This window comes from Amia ocellicauda, chromosome 17 (assembly GCF_036373705.1).
Source record: "Amia ocellicauda isolate fAmiCal2 chromosome 17, fAmiCal2.hap1, whole genome shotgun sequence".
Taxonomy (NCBI): domain Eukaryota; kingdom Metazoa; phylum Chordata; class Actinopteri; order Amiiformes; family Amiidae; genus Amia; species Amia ocellicauda.
In genome coordinates this window covers 17,965,607-17,984,102 of record NC_089866.1, presented here as the reverse complement: position 1 = coordinate 17,984,102, position 18,496 = coordinate 17,965,607, and the positions used below count along the sequence as shown (strand labels likewise).

General features: G+C 42.8%; 1 protein-coding gene across 1 annotated transcript; it reads right to left on the bottom strand.

The window, feature by feature from the left end:
• Nucleotides 1-253: 253 nt before the first annotated feature.
• fbxw8 (F-box and WD repeat domain containing 8) lies at nt 254-17,319 on the bottom strand. Its single transcript, XM_066689721.1, has 11 exons — nt 15,931-17,319; nt 15,681-15,785; nt 15,157-15,321; nt 14,918-15,006; nt 12,062-12,219; nt 9,776-9,972; nt 9,393-9,599; nt 3,942-4,069; nt 1,252-1,425; nt 1,024-1,140; nt 254-809 (listed from the first exon to the last, which is right to left on the bottom strand). The coding sequence occupies exons 1-11, from the start codon at nt 16,567-16,569 to the stop codon at nt 644-646; spliced, it is 2,145 nt and encodes a 714-aa protein (XP_066545818.1). The 5' UTR covers nt 16,570-17,319; the 3' UTR covers nt 254-643.
• Nucleotides 17,320-18,496: the final 1,177 nt, after the last annotated feature.

Here is an 18,496-nt window from a genome sequence, read left to right as displayed (position 1 = left end):
CCACGTGTCTCATATCAGCAATGCTAAGCACTAAGCACTGTGCAAGATAACCAATGAACAGAAACAGTCACTGAAAAGCTGACTGAAGTAATGCATAGCTTAAGTAATGAAGCAGATTATATATATATATATATATATATATATATATATATATATATATATATATATATATATTCACAGTAGATTATTTCCTTAAAATGAACACTTGTAAATGGAAAAAGTCTAGTGAAATAAAAATTCACAACAAAATGTGTGTTTTCCTTTGACTGCATCTATTTAATTATACATATCTATAATAACATAAAAAAATACTGTCCAGGGCAGAACTGCTGTACTTCCGTTGATGAGCTAGTGTGGTTTTTAAACATCCAAAGACCAAAGTCCAACACAAACAGGTTTGATGACATAGCCTTTCATTATAGAAGTCCTGCATTTGGTCTAAAAAGAAAGGCTAATCGTGGATATTAAAAGAAAAGTGATGTATAAATAAAAGGACGTTTTAAAAAAGGTTTTTACATAAAATCATGTTTGTGTTTCAGTCTATGCAGCATCCTTTTTTGAAGCATTGGAGTTCCCGATTTGGAATTGTGAAGTCGATATTAAGTTTGCAAAGTTCCTGTTCTAACTGGGTTCCTCTGGGTTCTCACAGCGCGGGCTTGGCTCCTGCCAGCACGTCATACGGCACCGCCAGCCCGATGTTGTAGTTGTAGCCCGTGGACTCGACGTAGTCCGAGCGGCAGATGGGCAGGACGTTTTCTGAAGCGGAGGTGTCAACTGAGAAGTCGTATAAGTAGATGACCCCTCTGTGCCTGCGAAACGAGAGGCTGATTAATGAGCTGGAGATCGCTGTGGGACAGAGTCAGTTTTAAAATGCCTTTAATCAAAGAGAGCGAACTTTTGATCATTTTATACTGAAAGCTGACAATCGTAGCCACATTTGCCAGCGCATGTTCTTGACAGACATGCAAAATTGGTAAACACCACAGCAAAGCACAGAGAGAGGTTGAATGAATCCACAGGTACCTGCGGTGTGCGGTCAGGTCATCGTCAGTGATGCAAGCCCCTCGAGGAGACTTCTCGTCCGGCACGTTGGCTGTGATCAGTGTGCTGGTGCGGAAACGAATATGACGGACAGGGTGTCTGGGAGGAAAAGCCAACGACCAATCAAAAACCAACCATGAGGGAAGCAGGACAACATAGAATACTGATCTTCAGTCCCACAAAAAAAGTCAATTTGAAATATGTTCGTACCTGTTGTGCATCTCCCACAGCTTGGCTCCCATCCTCATCTCCCACACGCAGACCAGTCCTTCCTCCCCCCCACTTACAATCTTCCAGTCGTCTGCCTGCACAGCGGACACCCCCAGGTGATGGGCGTACAGGGAGGTCACCTGACTGCCAGTGCGCAGGTCAAACACCCGCACTCTGCACACACAACGAAGGAGGAGAAAACCAGTTAAAACACCAAGTCAGTAGCTGTGACTTTGGTCAGTTCATTTAAAGTCTCCTTCTTTGTAACCAACTGGTTAGTGATACAAAAAACACATTGTTTTACTTCAGAAACAGTAGATGAAGTTTTCTGGTGCAGATTTAAAGAAAGCTTTTATATTTACAATCAAATATCCTCTCTTAACCTGAAAACAAAAGAAATGGATGCACATTATTTCAGGCAGGTTTTTTTTTATGCTTCCTTTTAGATAGGAAATTAAATTACTTATTACTGTGCTCTTTAGAGTCTGTAATGTCAGTCATAATTTCCCCTGCTTTATGGCATTACATACATGGTTTGCTTTCAACATTTATTAAAGGTTTATAAAAAACAACAATGTGCACAAAATGAATACAAGATACATCAATGCATAGAATTCTGTGGAAGAGAAAAGATACAAACTCAGGATTTAATTTGTAGTATTGCCTGTCACAATATTTTGCAATAAACGCAGAAGTGTGCAATGTCCTGTGTGACTCAAACCTCTACAGACTCATAAATAATCCCGTAGTTTCAATAAAGAGGTACTCCACTTATTACAAAAATGCCTACTACTTGTAAGTTGTAATTCTTGCATCTGCTCTCGTAAATGTTTATGAGGAAACCATGAAGCTGGGGGATGACTACATACATTTAGGGCCCAGATTAGCACTAGTCTTGGATTACCCAATGCTGTTTTAGATGGAGTAATCCAAGATTGCTAATCACGGTCTGAGAAAGCAACTGATAGTGTCCGGCAACTTCCGAAAGACTTAACTTTGAAAGGAACATATAGAAATGAAAAGCAAGATCTGGCTGATGCGTTAATGAAAGGAAGTAGGTGGTTTTGTATCTGGCTGTAAAGGGACAACATTATTCTGCAAGAGAAAGGGCTTTTAAGGAGGGGATTAAAAAGATCTTGGCACAGTGTTCCTGCCATCAATCTGATATTTGAGCAAAACATGACTATAGAGCAGGCATTAAATGATCCACTTTGGATTAAATCATTAACTGTTCTGTAGAAGATGCAGTGGATAGCTTTTCTTGGGAGGTTTTTGTCACTTAGTTTTGGAAGATAAACATTGAACAATGACATACATAGTAGTGTAGTAAGTGTAGCAACCTTGAGTGAAGACAACTAATGGCTCCCAAGCAAGGGTTAGTAGGGGTTAAGATGGTACCAAAAATATATATCAGCCAATGTGAAGTAGAATTAATATTTGCAACACAGCTTTAGACTGCAGAAAAATACTTTTGTCTTCTATCCACACTGAGCCATTGAACCATCCCTGTGCTCCTCAGTGCCCAGCAAGTGCCCTTGTTTGTTCAGATTCTCCCTTGGCAGAAGCATCCAGACTCCCAAATGTACAGCCTTATCAAGGGAGTCACTCCTTAATTTGCTTTCTGGAAACTCCCAAAACAATCGGGGGTGAAAAAGAAAGCAATGCCTCAGTCCTTGGCCTTTGTCCATGCTAATGCAAGGCCAGAGTTGTTCCTTCCTTTCCCCTTGTCTTTTTTCTCTTGGCCGAAGAGCAAAGCAAAGTGTCCAAATGGCCTGGCCTAAGCAGCCTCCAACTCTGCACACACAAACTATCTAATTAGGGAAATGGACTTTGGTGGGGGAGTTTGATATTTTGTCGCTCATGGTGCGGGAAGCTGGGGGGTCCATTTAAAAAGGGCCGTCGCTGTCCACAGACACTTGGCCTCCAAATCTGGCTATCTATTAAAGATCTGATGAATTCAGGAAATCACGGCAGGAGTTTAATTTCCAGGGCATGCCAAGCTACTTCCTGCCAAACAGTGTTCAGTAGCCAGCCACTGGTGCAGATGAGAGGTCTTTCTCTCCGCAGTCCCGAGCTGCAGATGTTGGGGGCGTTCGCAGTTCAGCGCTGGGAACGGTGGGCAGCCGTACAGAAAACTGCGAGTTCCAATGATTCTTTGTCTTCTCACAGATGCCCGCGGATATCGAAAGAGAATTACATAAACCGTCCACGCAGCAGTTTCAAGTACCTGAGTGAGTCAAGTGGCACTTTGAATTGCAATGTGCCGCAACAGGGTTTTGTGTGTTTGTAGTTTTAAAACCCAAACATATTTACAATCCCTTTAATAAAACAAAAACAAAAAACACACACACACACACAAAAACTGCATTGGCCTTGTTTCAATCCATCTCCTTCAATCTGTGATGATTCACGGGGAATACAAATTTGCACTTTCATGTGATGCCAAAATCGGGGACCGGATGGCACAGAGACTATTCTAGTCTGTTTTCCTGAGGAGATTTGGGTAGGTAAAGATGTTTTCAGCATGATATAGATATTTAAAAACAGTTCCCCCACCCCAAAGAAATGCTTCTCTTTAAGACTGGTTTGTTTATCAATTAAAGCATCGGTGTAGCTTCTCAATAATCACACTGAATTACCCAGAGAAGTGAGCTTCTTTCTTCAATATAAAAGTTATCTTATGCTCTTACCTCCTGTCTTTGTTGCCAGATACCAGCAGGTTACTAGGACTGTCTCTCAGGTTGACACAAGTAAAATCTCCCGCAGAATTCCCCATTGACAGCACTGCCTGACCCGTGTGTAAACTGTACACCTGGATCTGAAAGGGAAATGTCATTTGTATCACTTTAAATTTATAATAAAATAAAGAATAAAATAGGCCTGTGGATGTATACAAATCCAGCTTTTGTAGGTAATGTTCTAGTATAATTAGGTCATTAACTGCAGACTAACGGCCACTGACTATTTGGGTTTTCTCCTCAGAACAAAGACTGTTTCTTGGTCCATATGGCATATTTAGCAAAATAATCTTTATTTGAACAAAGCGCGTGAAACCAACTTTAACTGAGACCGCTATGGTGACAATGACACCGATTCAAGTTGGATTCTGCAGTTGCAGACTCCAGCAGATACCTAAAGAGTCTCAGTTTCCAAAGGCCTCTAAACGAATGAATAATTCACGCCATTACAGATCCCTACAGATTTCGGGCAAGAGTATAGTGAGTTAAAAGCCTGCAGAGAATTACCAACGCATTATCCATCTGAGCTCGCAGGCCTCGGAAAACACTTTACAAATCCCCCTCACCCTCTGTCTCCCTAACTCCGCTGCTCGTGAGGTGGGGCTGCTTTATTAATTGATTTAAGACATTCAGGGATTGCCCACCATGAAGCTCCGCTGTTTAAAAGGTGGTCATGGGTCCCATGACTCAAAACTTCAATGCTAGCACAATCTGCCCTGAAGGAAACTTTTTCAGAAACCGCAATACAAAAATCTAATGCATTTCCACACTGACAGGAAATAAGCCGTTATGAAAAGGAGTACTTGCCTATGAAATGATGAATGGTTCCCGATTCACTATTACTCCATATTAACCTGGACACCCTATACTACAATTTTGAAGACCTTTCTATTCCCATCCCACCATTGAGAAAAGTATGACTGATTCCTTTCGCTACCAAGGTATTTAGTAGTTTAATGGTGGTTAGGAAATCCTACCTAGCCCAAAATGGCACCTCATCCTATTTAGATTTTCACATCGTAGTCTACACAAAATTAATAATAATAATTTAAAAACTCATTTGGAAACCTACAGTGCATCCGGAAAGTATTCAAAGCGCTTCACTTTTTCCACATTTTGTTATGTTACAGCCTTATTCCAAAATTGATTAAATTCATTATTTTCCTCAAAATTCTACAAACAATACCCCATAATGACAATGTGAAAGAAGTTTGTTTGAAATCTTTGCAAATTTATTAAAAATAAAAAACCAAAAAAGCACATGTACAAAAGTATTCACAGCCTTTGCTCAATACTTTGTTGAAGCACCTTTGGCACAAATTACAGCCAAGTCTTTTTGAATATGATGCTACAAGCTTGGCACACCTATTTTTGGGCAGTTTCTCCCATTCTTCTTTGCAGGACCTCTCAAGCTCCATCAGGTTGGATGGGGAGTGTCGGTGCACAGCCATTTTCAGATCTCTCCAGAGATGTTCAATCGGGTTCAAGTCTGGGCTCTGGCTGGGCCACTCAAGGACATTCACAGAGTTGTCCTGTAGCCACTCCTTTGTTATCTTGGCTGTGTGCTTAGGGTCGTTGCCCTGTTGGAAGATGAACCTTCGCCCCAGTCTGAGGTCCAGAGTGCTCTGGAGCAGGTTTTCATCAAGGATGTCTCTGTACATTGCTGCATTCATCTTTCCCTCGATCCTGACTAGTCTCCCAGTTCCTGCTGCTGAAAGAAATCCCCACAGCATGATGCTGCCACCACCATGCTTCACTGTAGGGATGGTATTGGCCAGGTGATGAGCGGTGCCTGGTTTCCTCCAGACATGACGCTTGCCATTCAGGCCAAAGAGTTCAATCTTTGTTTCTCATGGTCTGCGAGTCCTTCAGGTGCCTTTTGGCAAACTCCAGGCAGGCTGTCATGTGCCTTTTACTGAGGAATGGCTTCCGTCTGGCCACTCTACCATACAGGCCTGATTGGTGGAGTGCTGCAGAGATGGTTGTTCTTCTGGAAGGTTCTCCTCTCTCCACAGAGACACGCTGGAGCTCTGTCAGAGTGACCATCGGGTTCTTGGTCACCTCCCTGACTAAGGCCCTTCTCCCCTGATCGCTCAGTTTGCCCGGGTGGCCAGCTCTAGGAAGAGTCCTGGTGGTTCTAAACTTCTTCCACTTATGGATGATGGAGGCCACTGTGCTCATTGGGACCTTCAATGCTGCAGAAATTTTTCTGTACCCTTCTCCAGATCTGTGCCTCGATACAATCCTGTCTTGGAGGACAATTCCTTGGACTTCATGGCTTGGTTTGTGCTCTGACATGCACTGTTAACTGTGGGACCTTATATAGACAGGAGTGTGCCTTTCCAAATCATGTCCAATCAACTGAATTTTCCCCAGGTGGACTCCAATCAAGTTGTAGAAACATCTCAAGGATGATCAGTGAAAACAGGATGCTCAATTTTGTCATGGCAAAGGCTGTGAATACTTATGTACATGTGCTTTTTTTGTTTTTTATTTTTAATACATTTGCAAAGATTTCAAACAAACTTCTTTCACGTTGTCATTATGGGGTATTGTTTGTAGAATTTTTAGGAAAATAATGAATTTAATCCATTTTGGAATAAGGCTGTAACAACAAAATGTGGAAAACTGTGAATACTTTCCGGATGCAATATATATTGTATGACAGTATGGCTTTGTCAGTAATCTCCTACTTGGTAATGCATTAAGACAGGCTTTAAAAACATTTGAAAAAGCATTCTTGACAGGAATACACTGGAAATGAAACATAAGTGTTTAAGAAGGGAAGGTAGGCACTAGACTACAGCAGCTTGGTACAGCAGAACCCTGAAAATGGATGAATAATTCAAAACTCAATAGAAATAAATAAAAAAAGAACCAGCTTACATTTTGTATGATGTAAGTTTTGATTATCTGCCAGATGTTTTATCTCCCGTATTTGGGCCAGACAGCTTTAATTGTGTGATGGCTCAAAGCTCGCCAAGTCTCTGACAGAAGTTGTAAATGGTTGCCTGATGAGTCTTGGTTACAGAAATCTCTTTTTTTGGGGGGGGCAGTGAATCATCATAGGATGAAGGAGGTGGATTGAAACAACCTATACAGGTTCCAAATGGTATTATTTAAATAAATGTAACCATGTTCAATTTGTAAAGCATTTAAGATGATTTACTGGTACTTTGGGACCAAAGAGGTTATTCCCATCCAACATACAATGTAGACAAATACCAACTGATGCCAAATGACTCTATAAAATGATTATGCCGATCTCTCGGCAGGATTTTGTTTTGCTTCCCCCTTTTCTTAATAAGTGGCTAAAATTACATATATGTCCAGATTGTTTTAGTTTTTGTTATTTACTTTAACTCATTCAGTCTCAAATTCCTATTTAGATTATGTTTTACATGCTTGCATGGGCATTGGTTGAATACAAATATTCACCCCTTTTCATCCAGGTGTACAGAAGGAAGCAATCCTTGGCAAAACTACAAGTTTTGAAAGAAATATTAAATGGATGCCAAAAATCGCACCCTGACCCAGAGACATCTCATCAATTTCCACGACAGCAGTGGCTCCAAAAAACGCCTGGTAAAATTTACGACAGACAGCCAACGACACAATTTTTCAAACCTCTACCTGAACACAGCTCTATTTTTAGTTTTTTTCCTCATCCTTTGATTCCCTTTGGCTGCCAACAACTTCTTCAATTACAGCTTTCAAAACTAGGCTACTGCCCGCTGACCAGGTGCACAGTCCTTGAGGTATTACGGCAAGGATAAAGCCATAATTAAGACCAGGGGACTCTACTGAACATCCCAGCCCAGCACCGTAACGACTGCTGTGCAGAGATTCAGCATCAGGTAATGCTGTACTGGCCCTCACGTGGCAGAGCCAGGCGGCCCTTCTGGAGGCAGGGTGTGACAAGCCAGCACTTACATTGTACAGTTTAGAAATGTGACGCCAGCCAGCGTTTCTGCCCACTGGAGAACTGACACCAAAAGCTTGTCAACTCAAAGGAAAAAGCCACATGGAAGCTTGTGAATGTTTTTCTACTGCAGATGCATCAAAGACCATGTCTGAGATATAGCTAGATATTTCCCCAAAAAACATTTAGTACTCGGCTTATATTTTTTTTCCATATTTAAAGGACGTTTATAGTCATTAAGCACTGTAAAAACATTATATATCACGTGATTCTTTCTAATTTTCTAATTAGCACCTTTCCCCCCCCCCCCTCACACATTGTGAAGGCAGTCGACAGCCTGCAAAATACATTGTGGTTGTTTGCCATGAATTTTCTGTCTTTCACAGGTGCTTTAATTAGTGAGAATAAAGGTGGCAGCAATTACAGAGTTATGTAAATATATTGCAGTGAAGGAGAACATGACTAATTAATTGTAAAAATACATACTGTAAATACAAACTTGACACGCACAGACATAGTAAGACTGTTTTTGTGTGAGTGTAAGTTTCAGACCTCTGCATTTAAATAGGTGCTGGGAATATAACCATTAAAAAAAGATCACTCGAGTTGATAAAAATGACCTCATTTGATCTTGGCGATTGCACAGAAAAGTTGACTACCTTCACCAACTTCTTTTGCAAGTCTCTTCCTCATTTGCATGCACTGAAATTACAGTCCAACCAGCAGTAATGAGAAAATGAGTAATTGATGTGATGTCACTGTGTGAGCGGTGCCAAGGCATTGTCTAATGCCGAGAGCAGCCATCTGGTGCCCTCGCGCACCATCCATCTGATTAGTAGCTGTGCGTGCGTCTTACTTAAGAGGTGAACCTCAGCGGCACAGGCGAATAGCATAAATGACGGACTGTCTCGCTGCAGGCCTGTCACTGTTGCAGGGGTGTCTGTTTTTATTAGGGTCTTAATATTCATTCAATTAAAATACAATTTATTTAAGAGCACGGTAATTGGTCAATCATTCTTAAAAATCTATTACAGCAATACATAGGCAGTTATGCAGTCAGGTTTAATAACAGACCTGAAATACGTTTCCATTTCAAGCAGGACTGTTTCACAGCCTCACAACGGTATACTGATATGTATTAACATATTTAAAACCTGCATTCACCCTGACATTGTTGAAAATAAATAAATCATACAATCCTTCTAGCACAGGTTTCTAGCTCTCTCTCTCACACACACACTAAACACACACTATTTCAGGTTTGGGTATGGTGGCTGTAAAACAATACCTCATAATTAAATGGCTTACAAATATAGAACACAAAACAAATAAAGTGAGTTTCGCAGAAGTTTGGGGTTGTGGGAGATGTAATGAGCCTAGTTAACCGAGCTATTTTAACCCGGTCTCAGTGGGGGCCTGCCCAAAGGGCCAGTGAGTGGGGAACCCCAGGGGATTTCCTCTGGCTTTGTTTGTAAGCTCACCTTGTTGCCATCGTTCATGGCCCACCCACGGCTCTTCACCCCCAGGGCTGCCTGAGAGCAGGACACATCGAGGCAGGTGACAGGGTGCCCATAGACACAGTGCAGGACCGAGGGAGCCTGCTCTGGCCTCAGCAGATGCACGGTCTCACACGCGGAGGCCACAGTCAGCACCCCCTCCGTCTCAGGAACCAGCTGGAGAAACTCAACCTGCCGGGAGACGCAGGGTTAACCGGCAACAACATTACACAGAATAATACAGAAATGTTGAGAAACAGAATTCCCCAGTACTCCTCACTTGGAGGCTCTTCTCACATTATGGGTGAAGAACAAACAAACAACAAGAGAGAAAGTCTGCACAGAGCTCCAGCACAAAGCTCACTCACCGGCTTCTGAAGCTCCACTTGACACAGCTTGCTCCAGTAGCCCTTATCGACGGGGCCGTCCACGCGGACTTGCGTGCCCGATGCTGTTACCACAGCAGCGCCCTCTGCCCCCAAGGCTAGCGCTTGTACCCTCTGCAGGTGCTGATAGTGGTGTATGGGCTGCTGCCCAGCCTCCGTGCTCCACACATCCACCATGCCTGTGGACACCGCAAATGCCCCCGAAGGCGGCCACAACATCATCAGATTAAAATTTGCATTATAGCCTCAGGTTAGGGTTGAAGTCAGATCTAGGTTTAGATTGTAGTGTTGTAGTGTGATTATGATCATAATGAAATCAGATTAAAATTACCAAAAGGTTCAATTTAAAGTTGGCCTACATCATATCACAACAACAATCTGGCCAAGACCTAGATTATAACCTGATTTAGGCCAATTTAAGTGTCTGGCCTATGACACAGAGTATAAACAGTACAGAGAAAAGTGGAAGGCAGATGTAGATATTGTTCTTACTCCCATAAAAAAAACAGACAGACAGATAGATAGATAGACAAACATACAAAAACAGATGACCTCATACACTGAGCCTGCATTATATGATGCTCAAAGGAAAATTAATGCAGTTCAGTAAAGACCATAGCATGTTTCTTTCAATGAATACAGTCCTACAGCACTGACATTAAGCTGTCCTAATCGGGTTTGCTGTAAGTCTCTCTTTCCTCACAAGATATCCTCATAATCTGCACTGCCTCCAAAAGCATGTCCTCAAAACTTAAACCGATTGACCAAACAAATCATAAACGACAAGATTGAAAATGTAAAGTTGTCCTAATGTGACCAGACAGTATTACTTAAAGCAATACACCATGCAACAATTGTCAAGTAAACAGAACTTAACACAAGTAATGAGTTGCATGCATTATTGAGGAGAAGAAAAGTGGCAAAAAGGGCGCTGTAATTGAGGGAAACGCTGCCTGGGAAGAGACCGTGAGGGAAAAGCCGTTACAAACAACGAGCTGTGGCTTACTTTACAGCTTTCCTCTCAATATTTAATGAGGTTTCCCGCCGCGGTAGAGTTGTTGACATAAAGCGCCACTCTTTGTTTTGTGTCCCCAAAGGCAAAATGAGGGGAGAGAGGAAAAATACATCTCCCCAATGTTAGTGATCGATAAGAAGTGCATTAAAGCAGCACTCCCCTATAATCCATAACTATCTGGTAGTCAACACTTAACCCTCAGAAGCTAGCAAAGGTTAATAGCTAGGCTTAAGAGAGGAGTGTTTTTAAACTATGAGAGATGGGCCGAGCAATGTCCGAGGTGAGAGGGGTCACATGACACACGTGGCAAAAGTTATATTTGTCTGGGTAACCATACACTACATTGATACTGCTTATGCAAAAGGATAAATACTCTGAAAATCTTCATACCACAGAAAGTGTTTGAAGATGATCACGTGAGAGAGAGCAAAAAAAAGATAAAATATCAATTTGGCGAACAAACATTCGGTCTGCCCTCCCATATGGGTGACTACTTCAATTTGCCCATGCACTTCTTTGAGAATTAGAGATTAGTGGTTATGCAGATGTCCTTAAGTGCAATTTAATTTCCATCACAATGAACTCGGAGGGAAAAAAAACTGCCCAACTGGGAAACTGACGCCTCGAATGGGAAGATGCCAAAAGCAGTTCATGGCAATTACACTAATTACTCTTAAGGTAAATTATTGTTCCACAGAGATATGCCAAACACATTTGGATTAGTACAAATCTAACTCTGGAAAGGAGTGAATGACATAATCGCAAGCCTAAACCGTAGCGCTTCGCTGGTTAAATGGCAAGAAACGGCATCTGTAATTATACACAACTTTGCCACGTCCAGCACTTTTAATTTTTAAAGTAGTAATGTCGACAGGAAGTCAGACACAGCATCTGCTTTCAGCCAGCACATGTACGGGGTAACAGAAGTCCCCACGCATTCTGCACGATCGCCACATTTGCACAGAGAGACTGTCTATTTATCAAGCCCCACACATAATTTGAGACTACTGTAGTAGACTAAAAAGGTTATTGGTTACCACAGAAACCTGTCAGAAGACCGAAATCAACCCCGGAGTGTTTTCTCCGGGAAAACCTAATAATTTGTACCTTAATAGCAAACTATCAATGATAATTGCAAAGCAGAGTTGGCTAACGAGTTTTTAAAGTCATGCAGATTGTTTCTAAGCCTCTATTTAAAATACAGAGCTATAAATGAGCGTTCTGATTTCAGCTCTGCCCCCCCACTCTCTCACCATCCTCATAGGCCGCCACCGCCACCGTTTCATTCAGTCGGACGTGGCTAATGTGTGGTCTCAGTGCTGTTCCCATACTGACGTGACTGGGCTGCAAGTAGGTGGCCGCGGCGTCCCAGTTCAAAGTGTCCCAGAGTCTGACATCACCTGAAGTGTACCTAAAAACCAAACCGCGTAAACAGCCATTACTCACAATCCCACGCTCAATAGCTGTCTTCAATATGTACATTTTGGAAGACGAAGTAGATGTTCAGCGCCTTCCTTCCTACAGTGTTTGTCAAACCATACATTTGTAAACATTTTGTTTTTCTAAAACTTTTCACTAATTCAAGGCTCTGATTGTTGTGTGTGTCAAGTAAGAACTTTTTTTTTTGTTTTTTTAAATGTATATATACGCACTCATGTCATGCCCAGTTTAAAGAAAGGTCTCCCTAAAGATGGACTGCAATCCTCTGTGTATTCCCAGTGTGTTGCCCCAAGCACATATTCCCTCAATACTACACTTTTGAAAAATGCCACATGACAATTACTTATTATGAAGCAATCAGAAAAAGAGATCCTGTGGGGTGGGGGGGGGACGGTGGGATAAAAATAACTCATCCATTTAGGATCAGATTAGACAAAGGATTACAGTTTCCACAGAAATTAGGAAAAATACATTTAAGGAAGAATAAGAAAGGAATACAGAAGTGAAAATAAAACAGTGAGATAATGCATTGTGTATGAGTGAGTGAGTGTGAGTGTGTGTGTGTGTGTTTGCATGGAGCTGCATGTAAAAGCTTTTACTACGACCAGCTAGCAGCTGAGGCCCACACAGTAGGCCTGTAACAAGCTACCTCTCTGCCAGATGCTTACAGCTCGGAAGGACGCCTCCTGGACTTTACTCAAAATCAGAGCTGGGTTGCTGGAGCAGGCAGGAAGCGGGGGCTGCCAGCTGATCCCTTTTGTTGACTTCTCTCAGCACTACATTCACAGGCTTTTGTACCATAAGTGTTGCTGCTGTGACTGCTTTGTGTATATGTGCCATCCACCACAATAAGAGGATTTGCAAAAGAAAGCGGGAGCCTGGGTTCAGTCTTTCTCTTTCTCAAGAATAACTAATAAATTAAAGGAATAAATAAATAAATAAATAATCTATCACATGGTATCATTGAATTACAATTCACCTACGTTAATTAACCTAGTTTGCAGCCTTCTTACTTACAGGCAATGATGTGGTGCAACTTAATCTTTAATCTCGTTAGATCCCCTTTTCTTACACACTTACACTGAAGTCAGCCGAAACCCTGGTATCAGTAGCTCATTCGAAGTGATACGTGTTGTTCTAACTTCAGCAAAAGCACCCTTAACTGTGCGTGTCAACACTTTTCCACCAGATAAGGTTTTATCTCAAACGCACTTGTTCCGAGCAAAATGTTATTTTTCAGCAGTTGTGGAAAACAAAAGAACACAAAACAAACGACAAATTCCTCCCGATTAAGATAGAAGCGTCTGTTACCATCACCTCATTATAAGGGGGCACTCACACTTACAAAAGAGCCCAATTCCTGGCTGGCTCGACACCTCCTCTAAGTAATAAAGCCCCATGTTTGCAGTCTGATATACGAGAATTTAATCAAGCTGGTCTCTAGGGGGAAAACGCTTGATAGAGTGGTTATGAGACTTGTTGAAGAGGTCAAGTCTTCACTGCCCCTGCCATTTGGTGCGAGTTGAGGGGTTACCTCACTTGCGATCAATAATGGGAAGGAGCGAAGACAGTGTGCTTAAGTTTTTCCCCTGATCTGTATAATTGTTTCCATTTATCTTGCTTTAATACACACCGGGTCATGCCACTTATTGCTCTATTAAAACGGCAAAATTGCTTCGCTTCGCTGTTCAGGAGGGATATCAGTTAAATATTTAATACATTCAGAAGCAATGGAAACCTCATCATCGATAGATCAGGAAGCGGTAGATTCAGATCAATTAGCCTGCAACTGGTAGTAGCTGATAAAAACATTTAGCTATTCATCTAAAGAACATGCAGAATGCAAAAATAAATGTCTCCTGCCCAAATACAAACACAGATAAAAGCAGCTGGGTGCAATAGGAAATATATTAAACTGCTCTAATTCCCATTACATCGTTTGAAAATATTAGGCTCATTGTTATCAAGATTATGTTTTATAAATATCAGATTATTCATGCCCTTTCACTATTACAATATGTAAAGAGATGTATGTTACATGGCCAAAGTATGTGGACACCCCTTCTAATTAGTGGATTCGGCTATTTCAGCCACACCCATTGCTGACAGGTGTATAAAATCAAGCACAAAGCCATGAAATCTCCATACACAAACATTGGCTGAAGAGCTCTGACTTTCAATGTGGCAGTCATTTTGGTCAGTTTGTAAAATTTCTGCCCTGGTGAACTGTAAGTGCTGTTATTGTGAAGTGGAAACGTCTAGGAGCAACAACAGCTCAGCCGCGAAGTGGTAGGACGCACAAGCTCATATTAAGCTCTGAAGCACGATGCTCGTAAAAATCGCCCGTCCTCGGTTGCAACAATCAATACCGAGTTCCAAACTGCCTCTGGAAGCAACGTCAGCACAAGGACTGTTCGTCGGGAGCTTCATGAGATGGGTTTCCATGGCCGAGCAGCCGCACACAAGCCCAAGATCACCATGCGCGATGCCAAGTCTTCCAACATCTAGTGGAAAGCCTTCCCAGAAGAGTGGAAACTGTTATAAAAGCAAAGGGGGGACCAACTCCATATTGATGCCCATGCTTTTGGAATGAGATGTTAGATGAGAAGGTGTGAATGTTCTGAAACTGAAATGCTGGCAGAAAAGGATTTTTGTGGTGTATGTCTTACCCAGCTATAACAAGGCCATCACAAGAGCTGACATCACAAAGCACCTTGCCCAGCTCATACTGCAAGTGGCTGATGGCACCAACACGGTTCTGCAGGCAAACAGACCATGACAAACACAAAGCACAGAATTAAATTAGGATATGGTCAAGTTCACCCTTTCTTCTTGGTCCCAAGGCTAACCTGGACCCACAGCTGTTACTGTGCATTTCTATGTCGAATACATAACTTTACATTGGTACCTTCCAGTTGTATCTCAGCGTATCTTCCATCTTCCTGCAATCTCGCAAAGTGCCCTTCCAGCAGGGGGAATCAGAGACGCTTGCCCCGGTGAGGTAACCCTCTCTTAGGCACAGTCTGTACCACAAAACCTCATCTTCAGCAAGGACTTTCCACGTCCTGCTCACCTAAAGGAGACGAGAACCAGCTTCCTTATGCTCCAGTGTACCCATGCATTGTTAGCCCTTCACATTTGAAAATCAATTACATTTGGCTTCCAATATATTACAAACTTTAGAGATTCAAAGAACCATTTAAATAAAGCAATGGAGGCTATTATTTTGGCCAGGAACGAGAATACAACATTTCTTTAATGCACATTTTACTAAAGTGATTATTTACTGGCTTTTCTGTTTCTCCAGAGAAGCCCAGTGACTGATTCCTGATGTCCTAACAAAAGAAATAAAGGGTGGTGCTATTCATTTCCATGACCACAACAGAAATGTTCGGTTGGATGTCCATCCATCTCGTCATGTAATCCGTCTACCTGAGCACAGTGTCCGAGGTCTGTCCTGCTGAGGTACTGGAATATCTGCAATGCCAGCTCATAGGGCAGCTCCACGTCAAAGAAAGGGATGTCATTGATTTCATTCTGGCGGTGAGAACAGAAGACATTATTCCTGACAGCAGTGGCATGCTGGTGTATTTATCCAAATGCACTTTTAAACAGACGTGGCATCAGATTCTAAAACACATACATAAACACTAGCACTGCTAATAACAATAATAATAATTACCAAGTCCTGTATTAATTGGTCCAGTAATGTGCCTTTCCGATTGACTTTGTGCAGTGGCGCCTGCTGATCAGACCTGGGCTGTGTCTTTGCAGCACTGTCCAGCTGTCTCTTCCTCCGCGTCCTCTCCACCTGCATCCTGCCCAGCAGAGGACTGGTCCTCCCGTCCAGCAGCCCCTGCGCGATGGACACGTACTCCGGCGGGCGGCCCGGCAGTGGCCCCTGACTGCAGTGCGTTTCAGGCGGAGATGAGGGGGTATTTGCTTCAGTGTTTTTACAAGTTTGGGGCACCCATGTGTCTGAGTTACTTGTCCCAGGGCTTTGCTTTCCGGCACACACAGGTGAGGACACACTGTCGTGAAAACCCTTCCCCGCGTCCTGGTTGTCTATATCTCTCCAGGCCTGAGATGTCCCCTGCGCCTCACGGTTACCTGTCCCCTGCTCTTCGTGGTGGGGGATGACAGTGTCTCTGTCCTCTCTGACCACAGACCCACTGGTCGTCCTTCCCGGAGAAGCCGGTGACCCGTGTGAGCATTTCCCAGCTTCATCCCCGGCGCCTCCATCGTGTTCACGCCTCGTCTTATTCTGGCCCAGCTCTTGCTGCCATCGCTCTCTAAACGTCTGGAGATCATCGTCTGCCATTTCAGTTGACCGAGGACAACAGCATGTCTATGTGTCCACAAAAGTGGACATGGTGAGCGCAAGACACAGCTGGGTCCGCGGCTCTGTCAGCGACCGTCCCGCAACAACAACAGTCCGACTGCGCAACACCGGCGGGAAACGAGTGTTCCGCCAAACCGGGGACCTGGACCCGCATAGCTGATTTATTTCAGGTTATTTTTTCCGCAAATAAAGACACCGAAACTTTAACTACGGGCAGAAATAGTACAGTTCAACTCTTGCATTATTATGGGAATATGGGAGCCCTTGTTGGAAATTAATTACAATAATGCTGTATTTGATATCTATGCATGTATAAATAGAGCCGATTATTTTACCCATATTTAAGGAGAAGCAACATGCATTCGTTTGTGCACAAATAAGTCATTGACATGCATCGTAAGATTTGTTAGCCGAAGTATTAGGAAAATAAGGTCAATTATTATAGTTATTAACCAATAGACATATTATTACAGAATATACTCATTCGCTTTACTTGTCTATGTGTTTAAATAAGAGGCATTTAAAAGTATGGTGCATAATGACTTCGACATCAAAAATATTGAAAATTACACAAAATGTGACAAACGTGATGATCGAACAAGGACAAGTTTTTTTTATTATTATTATTATTATTATTATTTTAAATGAACACATAATACAATCTAATAAAATCAAGCGGAATTCAAAAACATGAAAAATCCACATTGTTTAAGCAAATGTGTTAAATATGATAAAATATTGAATGTATGTACTAATGCAATGCATTTGTGTAATGGCAGCTTTTTAAAGTCGTGCATATTATGTATGTGTGTAATTAAACAATTGTATACATGTAATCGCAGTTGACATCATACATATTTTTATCCCTCAAGTTTGTATATATGTATGTATGTATGTATAGTATGTGTGTATATGCATTAGTATGGAAGTGCGTCGCTGCGCTTCAGAGCACACCTGCCTTGATGACTGAAGGCTAGTTAGTCCTGTCGAGCGCATCAAGAGTTAATGGTTACCTTTCTCTTTTGGGAAAAGATGATGTAAACCCCATCATGTGACACTTTAATAAATAATACAGCGCTGAGAAACAAACACACTAAAGATTTCATCTCCCAGGCTAAAGGGACCGCTTTCCACACACAGCGTGACGGAGGGGGAAGCACACACACCGCACTGCGCGCACAAAGCATGTGTCTCCCAGCGGATGCGGCTGCGCCCGCGGCGTGCGCCTCCACCGCCGCCCCGGGAAGCGAGCCCTGCTCCGGCGCGCAGCTGCTGGCCGCCCGGCTCAGGTGGATCGGGGACCAGCTGGAGAAAAGACACAGAACTAAAGAAAGCGGCTCCGGCAAGGACGCGCCGGGCAGCAGGAAGGCGCTCCTCCGCGGCTTGTGCGCCGTGTGCGCCGCGGTGCACCTCGCCGCCGCCGCCGCGCTGCTGCTCGGACGGCGACACCTGTAGGCGACAGTGCGCGGCGCCGGACGGGCAGGTGAGGCCGCAGGTGAGGTCACCGCCGCCGGGGACACACCTGCACTGCGCAGTCATCGCTAAAGATAGCGATTCAGTCACTTAAACCAGATCAACAAGTACCATTAACCATGAGAAGAACAAATCGCGTATGTAAAACCACATTTAAGATGCGGACTGTTAAGATGTGTTCCAGTCTGATTTCGCACATGTTTGCATCTTGCATATGACACCTATTCGTTTGCTTTATAGATGTTGCTGAGCAAGAACGCCTGGAAGCAAAGAGGACAGTTTCCTATGTATCTATATTTGCACTGGAGAAACTTATGCCAGCAAGGACCAAATTTAAGGAAATGATCATTATTAAGGAGCGCGTAGAAGTGGGGGAATATTGAAGAAGTTGGTCAGTGGTTGACGGTGGACTGTTCAGTTCTTTTTCCATTGA